Source organism: Phyllostomus hastatus, unplaced genomic scaffold, assembly GCF_019186645.2.
Source record: "Phyllostomus hastatus isolate PE091 unplaced genomic scaffold, TTU_PhHast_1.1 phas_contig_86, whole genome shotgun sequence".
Lineage (NCBI taxonomy): Eukaryota > Metazoa > Chordata > Mammalia > Chiroptera > Phyllostomidae > Phyllostomus > Phyllostomus hastatus.
In genome coordinates, this window is record NW_025333977.1 from 92,409,939 (window position 1) to 92,432,888 (window position 22,950).

A 22,950-nucleotide genomic window follows, 5' to 3' on the forward strand; every position below is an offset into this window, starting at 1 on the left:
GTGGGTACATGGTCTGTCTCAGCTGCTCAGCTCTGTGGCCAGTCAACGTGTGAATGAATGGGCTTGGCTGTGTCCCCATAAAGCTCTATTTAAGAAAACAGGCAGTGGTTAAAATGCTTCATTTTATTTTGTGTGAATTTTACCTCAATTAAAAATTAAAAGAGAAAAACAGACCCTGGGCTTGATTTGGCTCAGGGGCTACAGTTTGCCAGTACATGCTCTAGAGATGGAGGAGGAACAGAGAGAAGGTAAGGTCTGTGCTAGCCCCATGGGGACTGTGAAGAGTGACCTGGCTCTACCGAGTACTAGCTATGTGACCTTGAGCAAGTTATTTAATTCTCCTTAGCCCATTTCCTCATCCGTAGTATGGGGCAAGTAACAGCATTTTTCCCACTGAGTTCTTCTGAGGATCAAAGGAGGCGATGAATATGAGCAGTAGCATAATGCCTGGCTCAACACAGATTTTCTTACGGAATTCTAAAGAATTGACCATGAGTCGGAGGATCACAGCTGCGGATGGGTGCCATGACCATGGAGCCCAGGCAGTGGCGTCATCGGATCCCTGGATGACAGTGTAGAGCTCCCCGCCCCCTTCTGATGGAGTCAGACTGGCACGTGAGCCAGGAATAAATGTGTCGGGTGTCAAGTCACTGAGATTTAGGGGCTGTTTGTTGCAGCAGCGAGTCCACCCTGACTAAAGCAGTTGCACAAAGTCACACAGAGGTGCCCATCTGACAAGCAGCTCAATTAAAAGTTGGCACTGCCGTTTGCAGCATCTCCCCCTGTGACTTCCAGTTTGGGGCTCATGTCTGAAAGCAGTGCTGTTTTCTCCATCTTCAACCTCTTACCACATATGGTGTCTGTCACAGCACAAGGATCCGCACTCACTGAGCCCTCCTGCTGGCTGCTGGGTGGAAGGGGTTGGGGGGGAGTGACTGCTAATCCTTTGAAATGCCACTCACCCTCAGGGCTTCTCAAAGTGAATCTGATGGAGGCCACATGGCCTCTATTTTAAGCCAGGCTTCACATTTGGTGAATCCAGCTTTTTTTTTTAATAGCATGCTTTCTCTAACAGACTGTCAGGAAAGAACACACACACACACACACACACACACACACACACACACACACACACTCATAGGTGTGTTTTTAAAGAAACAATGAAAGAAGCTAAAAATCCAGACTCTCTATTATTTTAGAGACTTCCAAGTAGAGAGCTGCTTCTGCCTCTTTTAGAGGAAGGCTGTGGCCGCCCTCACCTCAGGGGTTGGTCAATGGCTATCTGTCCTCCACTCACACCCAGACTGTCAGACTAAGAAACAGGGAAAGTGCACCAGCCTTGATGCTGTGAAATGGGCCGCGTGCCCAGGGACACAGCCAACTGGGGACCCCCTGGCACTAGTGGGTCTTTCTTGCCATCTGCTTTGCCTCTTACTTGAATGTGACCTTCCCCTCCAAAAGACTACCTTGTCAAGAGTCAGGGGCTTATGCCTATGCCTGCCTTCTCAAATCAACACACTGGCATCTATTTCTGCTTGTAAGCCTCCTTGCAGGAGGCCAGGCACATCTCCCAGGTGCAAGGGTGTGGTGAGCACAGACTTCTGTCCTTTCTCATCTACAGAGAAGGGCAAACAGTGTGGGATAACTCCCAGCCTGTGCAAACACCACATCTGATCTTGGGCATTGAAGTTGAACATCAAGGATATAAGACTTGGCAAGAAGTGGATTATTTGCTCCAGAGTAAGCCTTGGTTCAAAAGAACCAGAGAGGGGTGTAGGTTTTTTGATATTTTGGGAAAACCCCTAAGGCTCTAAGAAGGGAAGGGAGAAGACTGAGAGAAGTAATTTGCAGAAGTGGTCAAATGAGTATAATAAACCAAGGGTGTGGGGGAGAGGCAGGGTTGAAATGGTGATCAAGTGGCATCTCTTGTGGGTTCTCCTCACTCGGATTGGGCCTGAGCAGATTTCCTGCTGTTGGTTAGTGAAGGTGTCCCACCCTCTGTGGCTGACAAGGCACAGCATGGCCTGTTGAAGCAGTAAGACTCTGCTCTGTTCTGAAATTTCAGAGCAGCAGATGCCAAGAATCACTGCGGTTTCCTTCCTTCCTTCCTTCCTTCCTTCCTTCCTTCCTTCCTTCCTTCCTTCCTTCCTTCCTTCCTTCCTCTGTTCCCACAGCAAGTGACACAAAATCAGCAGGGGTGGTAGGGGAACAATTTTGTGACACCTCCACCATTATTTCCTTTTCCAAAATGTGAGTCTCCTTTTATTTGGCACTCACAACTCCACTTGGAGGCAGGCAGAATTATAATTCCCCCTTTACAGAGAAGGACATCACGGCTCAGTGAGGTCAAGCCTGTTTAAGAGCTCAGAGCTAGTAAGCGGTAGAGCCAAGCATTCAAAGATCTTCATCCCCAAAACCCATGAGTTTGCAACTATACCAAACTCCTTCTCAAGTGAGTTCACTTAAAAGTCATAGGTAGTCCCTGGTTAAGTGGCTCAGTTGGTTGGAGCATTGTCCTGTACACAAAAAGTTTTCAAGTTTGATCCCCAGTCGGGGCACGTAAGGGAGGCAACAGATCAATGTTTCTCTCTCACATCGATGCATCTCTGTCTCTCTGTCTCTCTGTCTCTCTCTCTCTCTCTCCCCCCCTCCCTCCACCCTGTCTCTCTAAAATCATTATAAACATATACTTGGGTGAGGATAACATAAGATATACATTCTCTTGTTTTGGTCTCTCTGTCTCTTGTCTTTGTTCACCTCTTTCCCTTGTTTTGCAAATCTTTCCATATCCTCTGTGCAATCCAGTTCAAACCCCGCTTCCTCCATGTCTCCTCAGGACTTGTGAATTCGACTTGCACCACATGGTTTGGCTGTACGCTCTACTGCTTTGTCATTCTGTCCAACCATTCCCTGCACCTCCACTGCCTCCCCCAGCAACCCAGCCTCCAGGCCAAAATGGACAGCTCCTAATAATCCCCAGACCCTGTGAACAGTCACTTACCTGCAAAGGGAACTCCTGTAATAAGGATCTTGAGTTGGGGAGATTACGCTGATCGTCAGAGCAGTCCAAATCTAACCACACAGGTCCTTAAAAGCAGAGACAGAAGTGGGAGAGCTAGAGAAGATGCGATGACAGAAGCAGGGGGCAGAGTAGATGTGATCGCTGGCTGCTGTCTTTAAAGGTGGAGCAGCTCACCACCAGGGAATTCAGGCAGCCTCTGGAAACTGGGAAAAACAAGGAAATGGATTCTTCCCGAGACCCCCCTCAGAAGGAACCCAGCCTTGATTTTAGCCTGGTGAGACCTATTTTGGACCTCTGACCTCTAGAACTGTCAGAGAATATGCTTGTGTTGTTGAAAGCCACTAAATGAGTGGTGATTTGTTACAGCAGCAACCGGAAAGTAAGGCAGTGCGTTCTATTGCTCTGTTCTTGTCTCCACACTGCCTCGCCACCCTGGCAACCCACAGCCACAGACTACTGACTAGTATAGTTGGTACTCAGCATACATGGAGGCTCCATGAACCGTAGGTGACGGTCCCTGTGCCTGCAGAGCTCTGGGAGTGTCCGTCAGGCCCTCCTCTTATTTGCTCTGACCTCCGGAGTGGAAGCCCACTGGGGCTCTCTGCCCGCTCTCCAGTGTAGCTGAGCAGAAAGAGCAACATGTACGTCAGGAAAGGAAAGGAGTGGATCTAAAGCTGGATTGCTCCTGAGTCTGGATCATGCTTAGTTCTCATAAAGGTCTTCTGATAAAGCACTATACAACATGAAGGATGGACTTTTGTTCTCATGCCTCAGCCTCCCCTTCTCATTCTCATTGTACACGGTGTGGGGCACAAGCACCTTTGGGACCTGGCCCTTGCCTGCCTTTCCGGTACCCCCCTTGCCTCACACTGCCTCACCCCTGTGCCCCTGGAACCCTGAATTACCCATCGGTCCCACATGCCTTTGACCATGCTGTCCCCTCTGGTGGGAATGCCCTGGCCTTCCTCTCTGCAGATACCTCCTCCTTCAGAGAGCCCGCCATGCCTGCTGTCAGAGTGGCTCAGGGCACCTCTGACCCCCCACAGCCCCTGCGTCTGCCTCTGCCACTGCTCTCACTGCTCCTGGGTCCCTTCAGTTCTCCTCATTTTCCTCCCCTGCCCACACCCACAGAGGATGGAATTATGACCCAAACCCCACCCCTCCCCCACAGCAGAGGCAGAGGGAACAGTTCTGTCCCCACCCCCACCCTGCCATCATGTGTTTGCTCCCGTACAAGGCAGGAGGAGGCCAATCTGATTGGTCAGAGCTAGGGCCACATTTCACTAGTGGGCAGGACCCAGATTTGAAAGGTAGTGTGTGGTCACCTCACGATCTCTACCTTCTGCTACTGGTGGTGAGGTCAGCTGGTCATTCTCTCTCTTGATTCTACCTCCTCATCCAAGGGTCTTTGGGAGAAAAGTATTCTTAGATCCAAGAGAAAGAAAGTTAGAAACTATAGGCCTTGCTTCAACCCTCTGGCTTCAGCTGTGCTCTCCCTCACATCCTTGTCCGGGTATTAGTACATAATAAGTTCCCATGGTCAGAGACTTGGAGGAGAGGAGGGGCGATGGAGTCCTGAACCCAGACCTTCACACTGACATGTACTTGTTTGTGCAGGACGCACCCCATTGTGTGCGTCAGAGGACCTGTCAGCATGACTCCCAGAGACATCTGAGACAACGACCTCTGTTCTGGTCCCAAGCCCCGAGTTCAAGGATGCGCTTGAATTGGGCTGTACTCGCCTTGAAGGTTTGAGAGTGGTGGCTGAGGAATTCACTTCTGCCTGAATGGCCTATGGTCATAGTTTTACTCTGTAGAGCTCTGAGATTGATGAGATATACCTGGCTCAGGTGAGGTCTCAGGCACGTGTACAGTTACTGTAGCCATGGATGGGTGGATTGGTAGATCAATGGGTGGATAGATGGATCAATGGGTGAGTGGATAGTGCATAAATGAATAGATGGGTGAACCATTGGATAGATAAGTCGATAGACAGCATGGCCTGAAGGGCGGCCTTCGTGGTGCCAGAAGTTCTGACAGGACCCTCACTCGTTCAGACATTCTCACGTACAACTGTGAACTCCTTGGTGAGATGTTGAGACCAGGAACCTATCTCTGTTTTAGAAAATGTTGCAAATCTCACTGCCATTTATCCTGATACTTTTGTGATGCTACTTTCCAGCATCCGTTAGATGAATAAATTCCATGTGAATGACCCAGTGATACCCATGTCTTATCTTTCTGACAACCTGTACTTACTACTGACCTATTTTCACACACAGGTTATATACAAAGCCTCTCGCATGCCCCTCAGACCCTCTCTGCCCCATGTCTCTGGGGCTAAGGCCATTTGTTCCATCTCACCCACCACTGCAGCAACCATTTCTGCTGGGCTCCAGCCCATGCATGCACATAAACCCAGAAGTGTCTCATGCCCATAGGGTAGCTGCTTACTGTCAAACTCAGTAGGTACTCGCACCAGTACAGATCACAAGTGTGGGGGGTTGACACCCTGCAGGGCTAACATCTGTTCTGGGAAACCAGAACCCCTTGGTAAATTCTCACATTTTCCTTCCTCTGAAAGGGGTCTTGTGACACAGGTGTTCTCATGGGCTCTCAGAAGGGTCCATTGAGATGCTGAGGAGTCACCACCTCGGTGACATGCACCCTTCCCTGCTTCACTCCTCTTCCCTGATGCGCGTGAACTTCCACTTTCCAGGGTGCTCAGGCTAAGACCTGATTATTGCTTTACTGATTACTACTGCTACTTATATAATATAGTTTGGGTTAAATACAAGATTTTTGGGCCTAATTAGAGGCTCAGCATGTTTAGCATCTGACTCTCATGATAGACACTGAGCTACTCATTTAGGCATCCTCAACATCAAGCAGAGGCTGGAATTTTTTTTATCATACCTCATCCTTCTCTTTCTCCTTTCCATAAAAACAATCACTTTAAGAAAGTTCCCATCCTGGATACTTGAGTCTCTGCCATGCATGGTTTTCAAACTCAGCACCATCTTTTTCAGAGGGGTTACTTTTTTAGCTTGTTTGCAAAATGCAAAAAAAGCAAAAAGTAGATTCAGTAAAGGCTGAAGGAGTCTGAAAAATAGTGTTCCCAAAATATATTCACATCCCAATTCTTGGAATCTATGAGTGTTTCCACATTTGGTAAAGCCTCTGCAGGTTTGATTAAGTCAAAGCTTTTGAGATGAGATTATTCTGATTATCTGGGCAGACCCTAAATGCAATCACTTGTAACCTTGTAAATCTGAGGCAGAGGCCAACTTCACACACACAGAGGGGGAGGTGATGTGACCACAAAGCAAAGAGAGAGTTTGAAGATGTTGGCCTTGAAGATGGGAGTGATGTGGCCACAAGCCAAAGAATGCCAGCGACCATCAGAAGCTGGACCAGGCAAGGATCGAATTCTCCCCTGGAGCCTCTGCAGGGAGCACAGCCCTCCTAACACCCTGATTTCAGCTCAGTGATACTGATTTCTCACACTTGGCCTCCAGAACAGTGGGCAAATAAATTCCTATTGTTTTTAAGCTGCTCGGTTTGAGTAATTTGTTACAGCAGCCACAGGAAACTAGTGCAGCTTCTTCTTCAAGGGTCCTTAGAGATCACCTTCAAGGTAAGCCCTTCATGAATACAGTCCATCTTTCTACTTTCTACTTCCCAATGCCTATTGTTAACTCAGGGTTTGCTTTCTTTAATTTGTTTCTAATGACATTTGGAAGTCTGGCATTTAACCAAAATAGGGCATCAATGGTGACCACGGACTAGATCTCACTGTAAACAGTAATCATGAACTAGATTTCATTTTCTGAGAGAGAATGTCAAGATCTAACTAGCCTCTCATCACAGCCCACCCCCACCACCCCACCTTCCCAGGTCCATCCAACAGGGAAGTGTTTCTCAAAATGGGGCCTGAGGATTACCTGCATTGAATCACCTGAGGCACTCATTAAAATGTAAAGTCCAGGACTCTCCCTCAAACTTACTGAATTATAAAAACAAAAACAAAAACAAAAAACCCAAACTATGGCTGAGGTGTAGAAATCTGTACTTTTAACAAGCCTCCCAGGTGATTCTGAGCCCACCAACATCACAGGACTCTGCTACAGAAGAAAGAGGTCATAGTTGACCCAATAGTACTTCCCTCTGTGGCTCAGCAGTAAAACCACTGACTCTGGCCCAGTGCTCAACCTACCTGAGGAAACCTCCACCGTGGCCCCCAGGACTGGATGCTTGTGATAAATCTGAGCTCAGAGAGGAGCCAAAACAGTCTCCACCCCTCATGCATTCATACCAAAAACAGCTGCAAAGGTATTGGGAGAACTGGGGACCATAAGTGCTTTTGAGAACATGAATCACCATTAGGTAATTCATGTTAATTTACCTTTTTAATTGAAAAGACCCTTAATAAACAAAAATAGCTTACAAAGGCATGTACCCTTTGATCTTGCAATTCTACTTTTGGGAATTTATCTTGCAGAAATTATTTACATTTGTACATATGTACAAGATTACTTACTGCAGAACTGATTATAATAGCAGCAAAAGATTGGAAATAGTCCAAATGCCATCATTGTGGAACTGATGAAATAAATCATACATATATACAATGAAAAATAATAAGAAAACTGTATATGTAATGATACAGAAATGTCTCCAAGATAGATTGTTAAAGGGAAATGCAAGGTGCAGGACACATGTACAATATGCCGCCTTTTGTGTATAGAAGAGGACTAATAAGAATCCACATTCCTATTTGCTTGTGTACTCATCAAGAAACACTGGCCCTGGCTGGGTAGCTCAGTTGGTTAAAGCATCATCCTAGCCCTGGCTGGTGTAGCTCAGTGGATTGAGCTCGGGCTGCAAACCAAAGTGTCGCAGGTTCGATTCCCAGTCAGGGTACATGCCTGGGTTGCAGGCCATGACCCCCAGCAACCACACATTGATGTTTCTCTCTCTATCTCCCTCCCTTCCCTCTCTAAAAATAAATAAATAAAATCTTTAAAAAAAAAAACATCATTCTGATATGCCAAGGTTGGGGGTTCCATCCCCAGCAGGGCACATACAAGAGTCAACCAATGAATGCATAAATAAGTGGAACAACAAAAATTGATCTCTCTCTCTCAAATCAATAAATAAAAATTTAGGAAAAAATAAAAAAGGAAAGGCTGGAAGCATATATAAAAACAGGGTGGTTACCTTTGGGGTGGGGAATGGGAACTGAGCAGATGAGGACACTAGGATGGGAAGGAGGCTCTTCACTTATAGGTGTGTGTGCATATACATGATTATACTTTGGAGTTTGAAACTATGTGGGTGTATTACTTCTTCAAAAGGTAAATAATAGGTTCCAGCCAAGGTGGAGGCATAGTTAGAAAACCTTGGCTTCCTCGCACAACCAAAATGAGGAAACAACCAATCTAAAATCAATAAGCAACCAGAAGTGCCAGAAAATCAAACTGCATAGAACTGTGACAACGGCGGAACTAAAGAAGCAGTCAGGCAGAACAACCAGACCAGTACGCAAGAAACCGTAGTGAGGCAGTGGACCATGCAGGTGATGCTGGCTGCAGTGAGATGGCAGGCTGCACAGGAGGGGTTGGCTTAAGGGGAAACTGAGACTCAGAGCTGACAGTGGACTTGGACTACGGCAGTCGCCTTGGTGAGAGAAACTCCCAGTCTCACAAGAGAATTCGACTTCATTGAAAAGTGGGCTAGAGCTGAGCAGGCAAGATGCACTGTTCCCTCTCCAGCCCCTCCCCCACAGGCAGCACTGCAGAGCAGTAAGGAGGGTTGCCCTGCCCTGGTGGACACCTAAGGCCCCACCCCCTTACAACTTAACAGGGGCCCCAAACAAAGAAATAGGGCCAAAATGAAAGAATAGAGCAAAACCTCAGAAAGAAAGTTAAGCAATGAGGAGATAGCCAGCCTATTTGATGAAGAATTTAAAGCCCTGGTAATCAAAATGCTCACAAAACTGATTGAGCTTGGTCAAAAAATTAAAGAACAAATGAAAGATACCCAAAATGAAATAAAGCAAAATATTTAGGAAACGAACAGTAACAGGAAGGAAACCAGGACTTAAATCAATGATTTGGAACAAAAGGAAGAAATAAACATCCAACCGGAACAGAATGAAGAAGCAAGAATTCAAAAAAGTGAAGAGAGTCTTACAAACTTCTGGGACAACCTGAAACATTCCAATATCCAAATTATAAGGGTGCCAGAAAGAGAAGAACAACAGCAAGAAATTGAAAACTTAATTAAACAAATAATGAAGGAGAACTTCCCCAATCTGTCAAAGGAAATAGACTTCCAGGAAGTCCAGGAAGCTCAGAGAGTTCCAAAGAAGTTGGACCCAAAGAGGAACACACCAAGGAACATCATCATTATGTTACCTAAGATTAAATATAAAGAAAGAATCTTAAAAACAGCAAGAGAAAGGAGTTACCTACAAAGGAGTTCCCATCAGACTGTCACCTGATTTTTCAAAAGAAACCTTACAAGCAAGAAGGGGCTGGAAAGAAATATTCAAAGTGATGAAAAGCAAGAATCTACAACCAAGATTCTATCCAACAAAGCTATAATTTAGACTAGAAGGGAAGATAAAGTGCTTATCAGATAAGGTCAAGTTAAAGGAGTTCATCATCACCAAGTTATTATTATATGAAATGTTAAAGGGACTTATCTAAGAAAAAAAGGTAAAAAATATGAACAGTAAAATAACAACAAACTCAAAACTATCAACAAATGAACCTAAAAAAATAAAAGAAAGAAAAACAACAAAAACAAAAACTAAGCAAACAACTAGAACAGGAACAGAATCAGAGAAATGGACATCACATGGAGGGATTTCAGTGGGGAGGGGGAAAGGAGGAATGAGGAGAAAAGGTACAGGGAAGAAGAAGCATAACTAGTAGGCAATAAATAGACAGGGAGAGGTAAAAAATGGTATAGGAAACACAGAAATCAAAGAACTTAAATGTGCAACCCATGGACATGAACTAAGGGTGGGGGATGCTGAAGGGTTGGGGGATGCAGGGTGGAGGTGGGGTAAAGGGGGGAAATTGGGAAAACTGTAATAGCATAATCAATAAAATATAATTTAAAAAAATTTTTAAAGTAAATAATAAAATAAAAATTTAAATAACCATTTATTGTTGCCCTTGGAACAAGTAGTCTGGTCTGGTTCTCCACACCTGGAAGTCTTGGTGTCCACATGGAGCTCTTCCGACCATGTGCGCGTTTCAGAGCCACTGCTGCTCCAGGGGTTGGCCCATTTGGATGTGGTGCCCCAGACCAGAATGCAGATTTCCATCCCAAATGGCAGTGGGAGGACAGGTCTTTGCGTTTCTTACTGAGGAGAACCAGTTCCACAGAGGCTCTGGGGCTTGAGTCTGCTGTGCACTAGTCAGGTCCAAGAGAGGCGGGTCCCTGGGCTGCTTAGTACTGAGGCATCAGCTGTTCCCGACTCACTAGGGAGGAGTGGTGGTAGCGATCCCGAGTGGCGAAGTCTGCGTTCTCCTGGGTGAGCTGGGTCATCTCCATGTCAACCCGAGCCAGGGATGGCGCCAAAATTATCTGCTCTTGGGGGGATGGCAAGCTCCTTTGGTGAGAGAGACACAGAGGATGGTCAGAAGGAAAGAGCAAGACCTAAACAGTAAAGATGAGTCTTCTCTGGGATAGAAAAATTATTTGCAAAAACATCATTGTGCTTATTATTGAGCCTGTATTTAAAAAACATAACTTTGAAAGCTTTATGCACAACAGTTGAAGAACAAAGTATGAGAAATAAGTATCAAATAAAATAAGGAAAGAAGTAATATTTACGTTTCTTTAGCAGAAATATATAAAACTGTACAAAATAAATATCCAAGTAGTGTCATGTTGGGGCTCTACAGCACTTCTTTGCTTTTTTGTCAAATGAGATCGTGGAATGGAGAGGCTAAAAACTGAGAAAAGTAGAAACAGAAACCTTCTCCTTGGTTCATGGAAAAGGAAGCTGAATAAGGAATGACCTCCAGAGCCAAGGCTGACATAACAAGCAGCTACAAGGTAAACCACAAAGGCTTTGACACCAGTTTTGCCTGAGTCAGGAACAAGTCCCAATATGGATTGCACTGAAGTGTCCACATACAGTTGGAGTTGGAATAAACTGGTAACGAAAAGTGTTAAGGATTCGTGAGGAAAGTGCCAGAGGAAGAAGGGAACGAGAAAAGATCAGACTGACACTCAGGTACCTACAGCAGCCGGACACCGTCACCGCTGTGCCTGGAACCAGCCCAGTGGCCTCGGAAAACCTCCCCCACCTCCTGCGGTGCAGCCCTCGTCACGCCTCAGACAGGAACTGCCGCTTGGAGATTCTACTCGAAAAGAATCATCTACTTATGAGTAGCAATGTTCAGCTGTATAAATGAGGAATATATTTGATAGTTGTAAAACATTTTCAAAGGTAGAAATCTAATGTTTAAATCTTTAGAACTTAAGCAGAAAGCTTCAACTCACTGGCAAAAAGTGCTGCCACAGAAATTCAGATCACATGACTAAGGCCTTGCAGCTACTGATGGGAACGGATCTGAATGAGGGAGGCTGAGGTTTTCTGAGAAATGAATTGGCTTCTACAAAGACTGAATCTTCTACAAGTAAGGTTGAAAGTGGTAAAAATGCCATACCAATAAACATGTAGGTGTTTTTGCTAGTGCATTTTTTTCATTAATGTTTTCTCTTTTTTTTTAAGTGAAACAATAGCATTCTTCTGAGTTCTGGTAAATAATATACTTCACTTTTCTAATCTAAAATGGTCTAAGAATTCTCATCTGGGCAGTTGCGAGGACTTCAGTGAAAAAACACCTTCTCAAGGTCAGGCTAAATATTATATAATTCTGGGAATTGCAGGCATAAGAAAGGAAGTAGCCAAACTCCTTTGTCCAAACACCTCTGCTATATTATTTTTCTTTGGTTTGAAGAGCATCTGGGTCTATAGTTATTTAAAAAAAATTCTCCCAAAACTACAAAATAAAAACACACAACTAGCAATTTCTATTTTAGATAAATCACCATTATTTGGTCCTTTTACCCTCCTAAATAATTATCACAAAACATCCAGTAGCCATGGTGACACCAGCAAGTTTGATGTTGAGGCTTGGCTGAATCCTCCATCGCCCACTGCATAGGCCCACGGAGCTATGAATAGTGTGGGCTGGGTTCTGTCCTAACCAAAGGATTGTCCTTTTCTAAGAATAATCTCCTCCTAATACATTCTTCTTTCTTTCTAGACAGCACTACTGTGACCTCAGAGGTGAAATTCTAGGAATTCAGAGGGCAGCATAAAGAGTGGTGGCCTCAAATGGCCATGTGCAGGCTTTAAAACTGCAAATGCCTAAAAATATTCCTGAAAATCAGATAGGGCCAAACACTCTTAACCAGTCATCACCTCCATGTCCAGATCTGTAGGCATCCTCTACACAGAAGCTATTTCCATTTACACTCTACTTTTCCTCGGGACTACGTGACCGGGAAAAGAGATCAGCGTACAAGTGTTGTGACCTGGGTCACCCGACCTAGCGCCACAGACTGGAAGAGAAGCAGAGGGGTGACCCCACCCTCCCATAGCCCCACACAGAGCATGTAGCCCAGCTTCCAGCAGATGACACACCACCTGCACACCACCCTCCCTCCCAGCATTTTCCCTGTTGGTTTCCATAGACCCTGCTCCTATTTCTTCATCATCCCAGGCTCTAGCACCAAGGTTTCATTTCTTGTGCAATCTGAAACAAATTGAGAGTGCTTATAATGACTTGTGTTAAAAAGGATTCTTAGAAGGGAGGAAGAAGGCATTATTGTTGAATAGATAAAGTGCTTCTGTTTTTGCAAGACAAAGAGTTCTGGAGATTCACGGAGGTGATGATTGCACAACAATATACATGTACTTAATACCACTGAACTGGACACTGAAAAATGGTAAGATGATACATTTTATGTTACATGTGTTGTATCACAATAAGAAATGGGGGAAAAAAGATTCTGGGACCAAAGGGAAAGGGTTTCATAATCCATTAGCAATGTCTGGACATGGAAGGTGAAGATATTGGCAAGTACAACCCAGACATCTAGAGTTTCAAAAACAAAACATAGAATGAAACCAAATAAACCCTTGGTTGGGTTCTGCCTGGATATTCCGAGCCTGCAGCTTTGGCTCTTCACTGATATTGAGGGAGAAGGGAAGTAATTTCCCAGGGTCCCGAGGCCTCCAAAGGTGGGGAAGCACTGTCTCCAGAAGGGTGGAGAAGGAGGAAGGAGATTAGGGTGCTCATGAAATCACCTTCTCTATGAGGCCTTCTCCTGTTTCTCAGGGAAGTCTGTGCTTCCGTTTCCTTGTGTATTTGAACATGGAGGTCCCACAGAAGTCCTCTGGGATCTCTAATCTACCTATTTCTGTACTTGGCATCTTCACTTTCACCAGCACAGTTGTATCAACCATCTCAGCCTTGAGATGGAAGAATAGTAGTCCTTTGGGCCCTAATCTTGTGTATGATGACATATTGATGCTAGCGTGTCTTAGCCTGAACTCACTTGGAGTAGCTTTCTTGACTTATCATCCAGCAATCAGATTCTAAATAAAGCCTCTGTTCATGATTCCTGAGCATAAGAAGGGAAGAGGACATGAGTCAGAGGACACTTCTGATGAGCTGAGCCTGAGGCCTGGGTGGTGGAGGGCAGTGAGGAGCAAACTCTGAATCTCCTCGAGGTTCTCAACTGTCAGGTTCCCACACTACAATTCACCCAAGCAAAGCAAGAAATGGCACATGCTTAGCACCTCCCAGGACCAAGGGACACTCATCCGCTCTGGTCCTGGCCCTCAAGTAGCACTGACCTGCAGGAGGGGATCAGAAGAGACCTCATCCATCTGAAAAAACTGAAGTTGGAGGCTGATCCTACAGGGAAGACATATACATAAATATTGATGAAGGCTCTAGGTATGCATCTAGAACCCCAGTTTTAATAGAATGTACATTCTCTGACGCACACATAAAATTAACACATTTTTTTCCTTTTTAAGCCTAACCAAGCTATATTCATTGAAATATTCCCTAACAGTAGCCTGCTAAGGACTTCATAGCCATATGTAGTTTCCAAAAATTTATTTCTAAATTCCAAAATCCCAAGAAAGAAACAGAGAAAAAGTAGACAAGTTGTTAACTTCAGTCCTAGGAATTTAAAAAATGTTGATAATATTTTTTTCTTAGATTCAAGCTATGTGTTAAATATGTCCTATATAATCCCCTGCTAGACCATATGCCCTGTGAGGATAGCAAGCATGCCTTTTTCATCTTGTCTTACTCACAGAACAACACCCACAGGAACTGGCACGCAGAAAGTTTTCCACAGGTGTGAGTGAATCAAATAGCTCAACATGTAGAAATGTTAGAGCTGAAGTTTGAAGCGAGATTGTTGTTGACACAGACACACTGATTAGAATAGGGCTGATCAACTTGAATACAAAATACCTCATCCCTCCTTCAGTGTGGGTTTTTAAAAAATCTCACATAACAAATTAGATGTATATATAACTTTATATATATAGTTTGATCCAGGTCAGGGCACATACATACAAGAAAAGAAATAAATGAATGTATAAATAAATGGAACAACAAATCAATGTTTCTCGCTCTCTCTTTCCTCTCACCCTTCTCTCTCTCTCTAAAATCAATAAATTTTTAAAAATTAAAAGAAAACACCCACAGAGACACACCCACAAATAATCTTTAATCTGGCCACCTCATGGCCCAGCCAAGTTGACACAAAAAGCTAACCATCACAGGGAGGTTTCACAGAGGAGGGGGGCTTTTGAAGGATCCAGAACTGAGAGACCTGGGTTTTCATCATAGGTCACCCCTGAGGGCCTTTGGGCACATCTTCTTTCTGGAATTTGCTATTCCCTCTTCTACTCTGCCATCTTGACCAGAAGTCCTCCAAAGCATTGTTCTTAATGTATATGTGACTAAGTGTATAAAGTGCACTTCTTTCAAAAGTATACACCACATTATTCTAATTATGAAGAATTTTTTCTTCAGTTTGCTCGTGAATTTATTTTATTTTTTTCTGTGTCAGTGAGTTCTTTCTCTTTTTCTTATCCTTTTTTGCTCAATCCCACCACCTCTCCCAACAATGTATTTTTAACAGCTTTATCACTGAGAAATAACTGACATACAGTAAACAGAGTATTGACTATAATTTCTTTCTTTCTATATTCCTGACGCTCTGGCAGTTGATCCTAGAGGTGCTAATTCCTGGAGACAGCAACAAACCCCACTGTGAGCAAACCTTCAATATACAAACCAACCAAACCAGAGCCCACACCCCCAACCATCTCCCTTGTCAAATTCTCCCACACCGAGTCAATGCACCCCTGCCCTAAATCACACTAGGGCCAGATACCGGACAACTAGAAACCAGCCCGATAACTGAAATTATTCAAACTATCTAATCCTAAACTTGCTCAGCTACCTACCTGGCTCACCCATTCCTTCCCAATAAAAACCTAATAAAAGCTCTGAGCCATGCTCTTCCCTCTTCCTCTCCCTCATGACCAACCCTGGTCCTCCTTCATGTGACTCCACTTGGCATGCATGCTGTGCCTCCGTTTCTAGGGATCTGTGAGTATAAACTCATTCCTCCATGACAATCATTTCTGTGTCTGTGTGTCTTAACATACCTGATTACTTCAGAGTCCATTTCTAGAACAAACTACATGCATTTCAAGTGTACCGTTTAGTAAGTATTGACACATGGAGTGCACTATGAAGACACCACCACAAGCAAGATCATGAACACATCTACCACCTCCGAAAGTTTCCTCAAGCCATCCCCAACCCCATCTAAAAGCAACCGCTGACCTGCTTTAATTATAGGTTAGTTTGCATTTTTAGTAACTTTATATTATATACATAAAATAATATACCATATACTCTTTTTGTCTGATTTCTTTCACTCAGCATAGTTATGTGAGATTCATCCATGTCATTGCATGTTCTTTTTATTACTGAGTATTTCATTTTATAGCTATACTACAGTTTATTTATAGTCATCTGTTGATGGACATTCATATGGTTTCCAGTTTTGGCTATTATAAATTAAGCTGCTATGAATATAAATACCTAGGAGTACATTGGCTAGTTTATATAGCAGGTACAAGTTTAACTTTTAATAAACTGCCAAACTGTCCTACAAAGTGTTGTATTATTTTATTTCCACCAGCAGTATATAGCAGTTCTAGTTGTTCTACATCCTTGCCAACACTTTGCATGATCAGTATTTTAAATTTTAATCCCATCCTCCTAATTAGTGTGGAGTAGTATTACATTGTGTTTTTAATTTGCATTTCCTAATGACTAACATGTTGAACACCTTTTCATTTGCTTATTTGCCATCCATATATACCCTTTGGTGAAATCTATTTAAAACTTTTGCCCATTTTTAAATCTTTTTGTTTGTCTTTTTATCATTCAGTTTTGAGAGTTTTTATATATTCTCGATATAAGTCCTTTCTCAGATATATGATTTGCTAACATGTTCTCACAGCCTATGGCTCGCCTTGGCATTCTCCTACCTGTGTGTCTGGCAGATCAGAGTCCTTAATTTGAGGAAGTCCAATTTAGCAACTTTTTTCCTGCTTTTAGTGTTGTATCTAAATCTTTGCCTTTCATTCAGATTCACAAAGATATTTTTTTCCTTTACTTTCTTTTAAAATTGTACAGTTTTATGTTTTATATTAAATTCTAGAATTTATTTTGAGTTATTTTTACATTGTATGATATGTAGATTAAAGTTTACTTTTTTTGCATATGGATATCTGATTGTCATAGCACTATTTTCTAAAGAGATTTTTTTTTTCTTCACTGAATTGCTTTTGCACCTTTTTTGAAAATCAACTGACCATTTACATATGGATGAATTTCTGGCCTTCCTACTCTTTCCACTGATTTATTTGTCTATCTTCATTTCAATACTATGCTGTCTTGATTACCTTAGCTTTATAATCAGTCTTGAAATCAGGTAGTGTAAGTCCTCCAACTTTGTTCTTCTTTTACAAAGTTGGTGGGGCTATCCTACATCCTCTGCATTTCCATACATATTTTAGAGTCTGCTTGTCAATGTCCATAAAAACAGGCAACAGGCATTTTGATTGGGATGGTGTCAAATCGATAGAACAATTTGGGAAGAAATGATGTCTTAAGAATATTGAATCTTCCAATTCATAAACATAGTACATCTCTTCATTTATTTCTTTAATTTCCTTTTAGAAATGTTTTAGTTTTCCTCCTTTAGTCTGTAAATATGGTGATTTACGTGGAATAATTCAGAATATTAAACCAACCTTGAATTCCTGAGATAAACCTACGTGGTTTTGATGTATTATCCTTTTTATATTTTCTATTCAATTTGGTAAAACTTTGTTATGAATTTTTGTATCTATGTTTATGAGAGAGATTAGTGTGTAGATTTCCAAAGAGTTTGTATAGAATTTATATTCTTTCTCCCTTAAGTGTTTGGTAGATTTCATTGGTGAAGCCATCAGGGCCTAGAGTTTTTTTTTGTGGGAAGGTTTTAATGACAAGCGTAATTTTTAAAAAAGATCTTATTTATTTACTTAGAGAAAGGGGAAGGGAAGGAGGAAGAGAGGGAGAGAAACATCAATGTATGGTTGCCTCTCATGTGTCCCCACCTGGGGAGCTGGCCTGCAACCCAGGCATGTACCCTGACTGGGAATTGAACCAGCAACCCTTTGGTTCACAGGCCCGTGCACAATCTACTGAGCTACACCAACCAGGGCACAAGTGTAATTTCCTTAATAGAACTTAAATAGCCCTATCTTTCTCCTAGAGTAACCTTTAATAGTTTGTATCTTTCAAGGAATTTGTCCAAGTTATCAAATTTACTGACATAAAGTTGTTTAAAATACTTCTTTATTTTTCTTTTAATATCTGTACACTCTCTAGCAATGTCATCTCCCTCACTCTTGACATTGGTCATTTTTACCTTCTCTCCTTCCCTTCTGATCAATCTGGCCAAAAGTTTGTCAATATTATTGATCTCACATAACCAGCTTCTTGTTTCATTGCCATTTTCTACTTTTTTCTTGTTTTATATATTACTGATTTCTATTTTGATCTTCATTGCTTCACTGTTTCTCTTATTTGCATTTAATTTGCTCTTCTTTCTCGAGTTTCTTACGTTGAAGCTGGGGTCATTTATTTGGGGCATTTCTTCTTTTCTAATATATACATTTGATGCTATAAACTACCTTATAAATACCTAGTTAGCTGCCTCCTATAATTTTTATGTTATATTTTCATTTTTATTCAGTTTGAAATACTTTGAAATTTTACTTTTTATTTCTTCTTTGAGCCATGAATTATTTAGTTTCTTTAGTTAATTTAGCATTGTTTAGTGTTCTTAGTCATTTGGTGTTATTTAGTGTTCTTTTGTTTCTAAACATTTGGGGATTTTCCAGATATCTGTCTGTTATTTATTTCTAATTTACTTACTCTTTGGTCAAAGAACATACTTTGTTCTTGAATTGACTCGAATACCTTTGAATAGACATATTGAGACTTTTTATGTCCTGAAATGAATTTAAAATGAACATATATTCTGCTGCTGTTAGGTGGAATGTTGTATAAATCTTTGTTTATCCAGGTTTGTTGATAATGTTATTCAAGTCTTCTAAAGTCTTACTGATTTTATGCCTACTTGTTTTATCATTATTGAGAGAGAGGTGTTGAAATCTCTGTCTACAATTATGGACTTTTGTATTTCTTGTTACAGTTATGCCTGGTTTTAAGTATATAAATTTAAGGTTTATTATATCTTCTTGGTAATTTTTTTATCTTTATGAAATAATCCTCTTCATCCCTAGTAATATTCTTTTCTCTAAAACCTCCTTTGCCGGCTGTTAATGCTGTCACTCCAGCTCTGTTTTGACTCATGTGATCATGTCTCTTCCCATCCTTTCACTTTCAATTTATTGTGTCTTTATATTTAAAGTAGGTTTTATACAGGTAGAATATAATTGTGTCATTCTTTTTTATTCAGTCTGACATACTCAGTGTTTCAACCACTATTGGGAGTATTAGACCATTTATTCTTAGTGTGATTACTGATATGGCTAAGTTCATATAAATTGCCTTGTCATCTGCTTTTTGTTTGCTCCATATGCCCTTTATTATCTGCTCCTCTTTCTCTGCTATATTTTGATTCGAGCATTTTTTAAATTTAACTTTATCTCCTTTATTAGTTCACTAGCTATAACTTTCTATTTTTAATCTTCACCTGAGAACATGCTTATTGATTTTAGAGAGGGAGGAAGGAAGGGAGAGTAAGGGAGGGAGAGAAACATCAAAGCAAGAGAGAAACATGGATCGGTGGCCTCTCACACACACCCCAGACCTGAGATCAATCCCACAAGCTAGGCATGTGCCCCAACTTGGAATCAAACTTGCGACCTTTCGATTTATGAGACAATGCCCAACCAGCTGAGCCACACCAGCCAGGGCAACTCTTTGCTATTTTTAATAGTTGCTTTAGAGTTTGTAGTACACATTCTTAACTTATCACAGTCTACCACTAAGTGATATCATACAATAGTACTTCCCATAGAGTATCAGAAACTTAAAACAGTGTATTTCCATTTCTTCCTTCCTGGCCCCTGTGCTATTGTTGTCATTTGCTTTACTTCTACATGTTTTATAAATCTCACAAGTTATTTTTTAATTTCTTGTCATTTATGTGTATATCACATTTTTCCTCCTAGACTATGAACTACTTGAAAATAGGATTCATATCTGAGCCAGTGTTGGCATTTAATAGGTGCTGAAAACACATTTCTTCAGTGGGTGCTAAAAGAGAAGGAGGGAGGAGGGAGCGGAATGGCTCTGCTGCTCACCTAGGTGAAGCCCTGGACTGGTCCGGCCAATGTACAAATACACAACCGCAGCAACACACATGTTAACCAAGGTGTAGACCCACTGGATCACAAACATGATGACAAGGGACCCAACAGCCTGTGGAAACAGAGTAGGAAAGGCAAGTCACCTAATGGTTTATCGCATGGTAAGCAAACTACAAGGCTCGTGCCTTAAGAAACAATAGTCCCTCACATCAGCCACTGATCACTATAAAAGTCTGCTTAGTTAGAGTTCACTCATAACTCAAGAAACCTCACTTAACCATACAGATACTTGAGAAGATATCTTCTGGAAGTACCCTCTAATCAAAACTATCAATAAGTAGATAGATATTCTATCATAGCTCTTTGTCCCACTTCTCCCTAGAAGAAATCAAGTGAAATGATTCTAATTTGGTATATCTAGAACTTTAGTAACCCAGAGGTTATCAGAGATGATCAATTATTTTACAAGTAAACCACTGACATAAGTGGTGCACTAAATGTAATCTTGCCATATGTAGTCTCATCTAAATTCTAATGTGACAGAGAGTTAAATCACATTGCTCCTCATTAATTAAGACCTTCCTCTTCCTCCCTACAGCCCCAACCCTGAGGTCACACATATCTCCACCTGAATTATGTTTCACAGACAACTGAGATCAAAATGAAGCTACTCACCCCCAGCAGGGAGACCCAGGGATTGCACATGCGAGCATAGACAGAAGTAGGTCTGCTCTGGATGTCTTGTTCCTGGAGCCTATGCTTTAGGAAGAAATCTGAAAAATAAATGAGTCAAATCCTTGGTTACCAATTTGTTATCAAATCCTTTTCTATTTTTATTAGCAAATACCTATGAGCTCTTCTCCAATTTTGTAACTCAGCCTAAAAGATAGCTTCCACCTACTTCAACCGTTAACTCCCTTGTGGTTTTAGTCAACTCATTCTCCTACTCTCTGATGTAACAAGTTTACAATTTCTCCTCTCAAAGGAGAACTTTCATATTCTCTCATCACCAAATCTACCAACCCAGTTACATCTGAACCCTCTCTTCCGCCTTCCCTCTTTGTACAGTGGGTGAACAGTCCTGGCTCCTATGTAAGGCCCATCCTTCCATTTGTGCCCTGCTCAGGGATTTTGCTTTTGCATCATTGATTTTTCCCTCCTATACTGAATCATTCCCATGAAATACATATATTTTATATTGCAATTTCTCCCACCTAAAAAAATACCTTCTGATCAACCCCTATTTCTTTGTCTTCCATACAGCAAAACTCCTCAAAAGAATAGCCTATACAATCTGCTTCTTCTGCTTCTTTTTTTTAATCCTTTGGGAATTATTTATTTTATTTTTTTTTTAATTTTAACTTTTTAAATTGTTGTTCAAGTACAGTTGTCTCCATTTCCCCCTACTACTCCCCCCAACCCCAGCCATCCCCACTCCCCACCCTTAATCCTACCCCACTTTGGTTTTGTCCATGTTTCCTTTATAGATGTCCCTGAAAACCCCTCCCCCTTCCTCCCCCAATATCCTCTCCTACCTCCCCTCTGGTTACTGTCAGTTTGTTCTTAATTTCAATGTCTCTGGTTATATTTTGCTTGCTTGTTTGTTTTGCTGATTAGGTTCCACTTATAGGTGAGATCATATGGTATTTGTCTTCCACAGCCTGGCTTCTTTCATTTAGCATAATGCTCTCCAGATCCATCCATGCTGTTGCAAAGGGTAGGAGCTCCTTCTTCCTTTCTGTTGCGTAGTATTCCATTGTGTAAATGTACCACAGTTTTCTGATCCATTCATTTACTGATGGGCACTTAGGTTGCTTCCAGCACTTGGCTATTGTAAATTGTACTGCTATGAACATTGGGGTGCATAGGTTTTTTTGGACTGGTGTTTCAGTGTTCTTCAAGTATAATCCCAGCAGTGGAATTGCCAGGTCAAAAGGCAGTTACATATTTAGTTTTCTGAGGAAATTCCATACTGTTTTCCACAGTGGCTGCATCAGTCTGCATTCCCACCAACAGTGCACTAGGGTTCCCTTGTTTCCACATCCTCTCCAACACTTGTTGTTTGTTGATTTGTTTATGATGGCCATGAGTAGCCTATATATTCTTTACATCCCATTATTTCCTCAACCCACTCATAAGATTGTAACATTCCACAAAACTCTTCTTCCTAAAGTTGCCAATGACTTGATCTTTTCAAATATAATGGTCAACTCTAAGTCCTCATCCTACTCCACCTTTCCAACAGCATCTAAAACACGTGATCACCTCCTGCTAATTGAAACACTTTCTTCTCTTGGTTTCTAGGATGCCTCACTCTCCCAGTTTTCCTCCTATTCCACTGCCATTTCTTCTCAGTCTCTGTTGCTGATTCACCTCCTACTTCCAATCCCCAAATATTGTATGATCCAACATTCGTTCAGTCCCCAGCATTCTCCCCCCCCCCCCCATATATACTCATTACCAGGAGATCTCATCTTGTCCCATGGCTTTAAATACTATTCGAATAAAAACGATCCAGTTTTACGTCATCCTTGACACATGAATTGAAAATTTGAATATCTAGTTTTTTTCCCAATATCTCCCCTTACACATCTAACAAGCACCTCAAACCTTAACATGGCTGAAGCAGAAATTTATTCTTCCCAAGTCTTCTTTGTCTAAATAAATGACAACAGCATTCACTCAAATATCTAAGACTCATTCTTGACTCCTCTTTTCCTCACACCTACATCTATTCCATTAGTACTTACTGTTGATTCTACCATCAAAATATATTCAGAATATGACCACTCCTTGCCACAGGCACTGCTCTCACCCTAGCCCAAACCACTTTTCTCTGATTTACTGCAGTGAGCTCCTGTGGTAGGGACTGTGGCAGTAAGTGTGGCCATGTGACCAAATGCTCACCAATAAAATGTCAACAGAAGTGATGAGTGCCATTTTTGCACAAGATCTT

At 41.9% G+C, this 22,950-nt stretch overlaps 1 protein-coding gene across 7 annotated transcripts in view; it reads right to left on the reverse strand.

The window, feature by feature from the left end:
- Positions 1-22,950, reverse strand: part of SLC12A8 (solute carrier family 12 member 8) — a 168,036-nt gene that overhangs the window by 8,411 nt on the left and 136,675 nt on the right. For 3 of the 7 annotated variants that reach the window (XM_045852049.1, XM_045852047.1, XM_045852048.1), the window contains 4 exons: positions 20,670-20,767; positions 19,989-20,106; positions 13,917-13,977; positions 10,195-10,649 (listed from right to left, as the gene is read on the reverse strand). In XM_045852049.1, coding sequence (XP_045708005.1) covers positions 10,487-10,649; positions 13,917-13,977; positions 19,989-20,106; positions 20,670-20,767 — 440 coding nt within the window. In that variant the 3' untranslated portion in view covers positions 10,195-10,486. The other 4 variants (XM_045852053.1, XM_045852052.1, XM_045852050.1 and 1 more) reach the window with 4 other exon arrangements.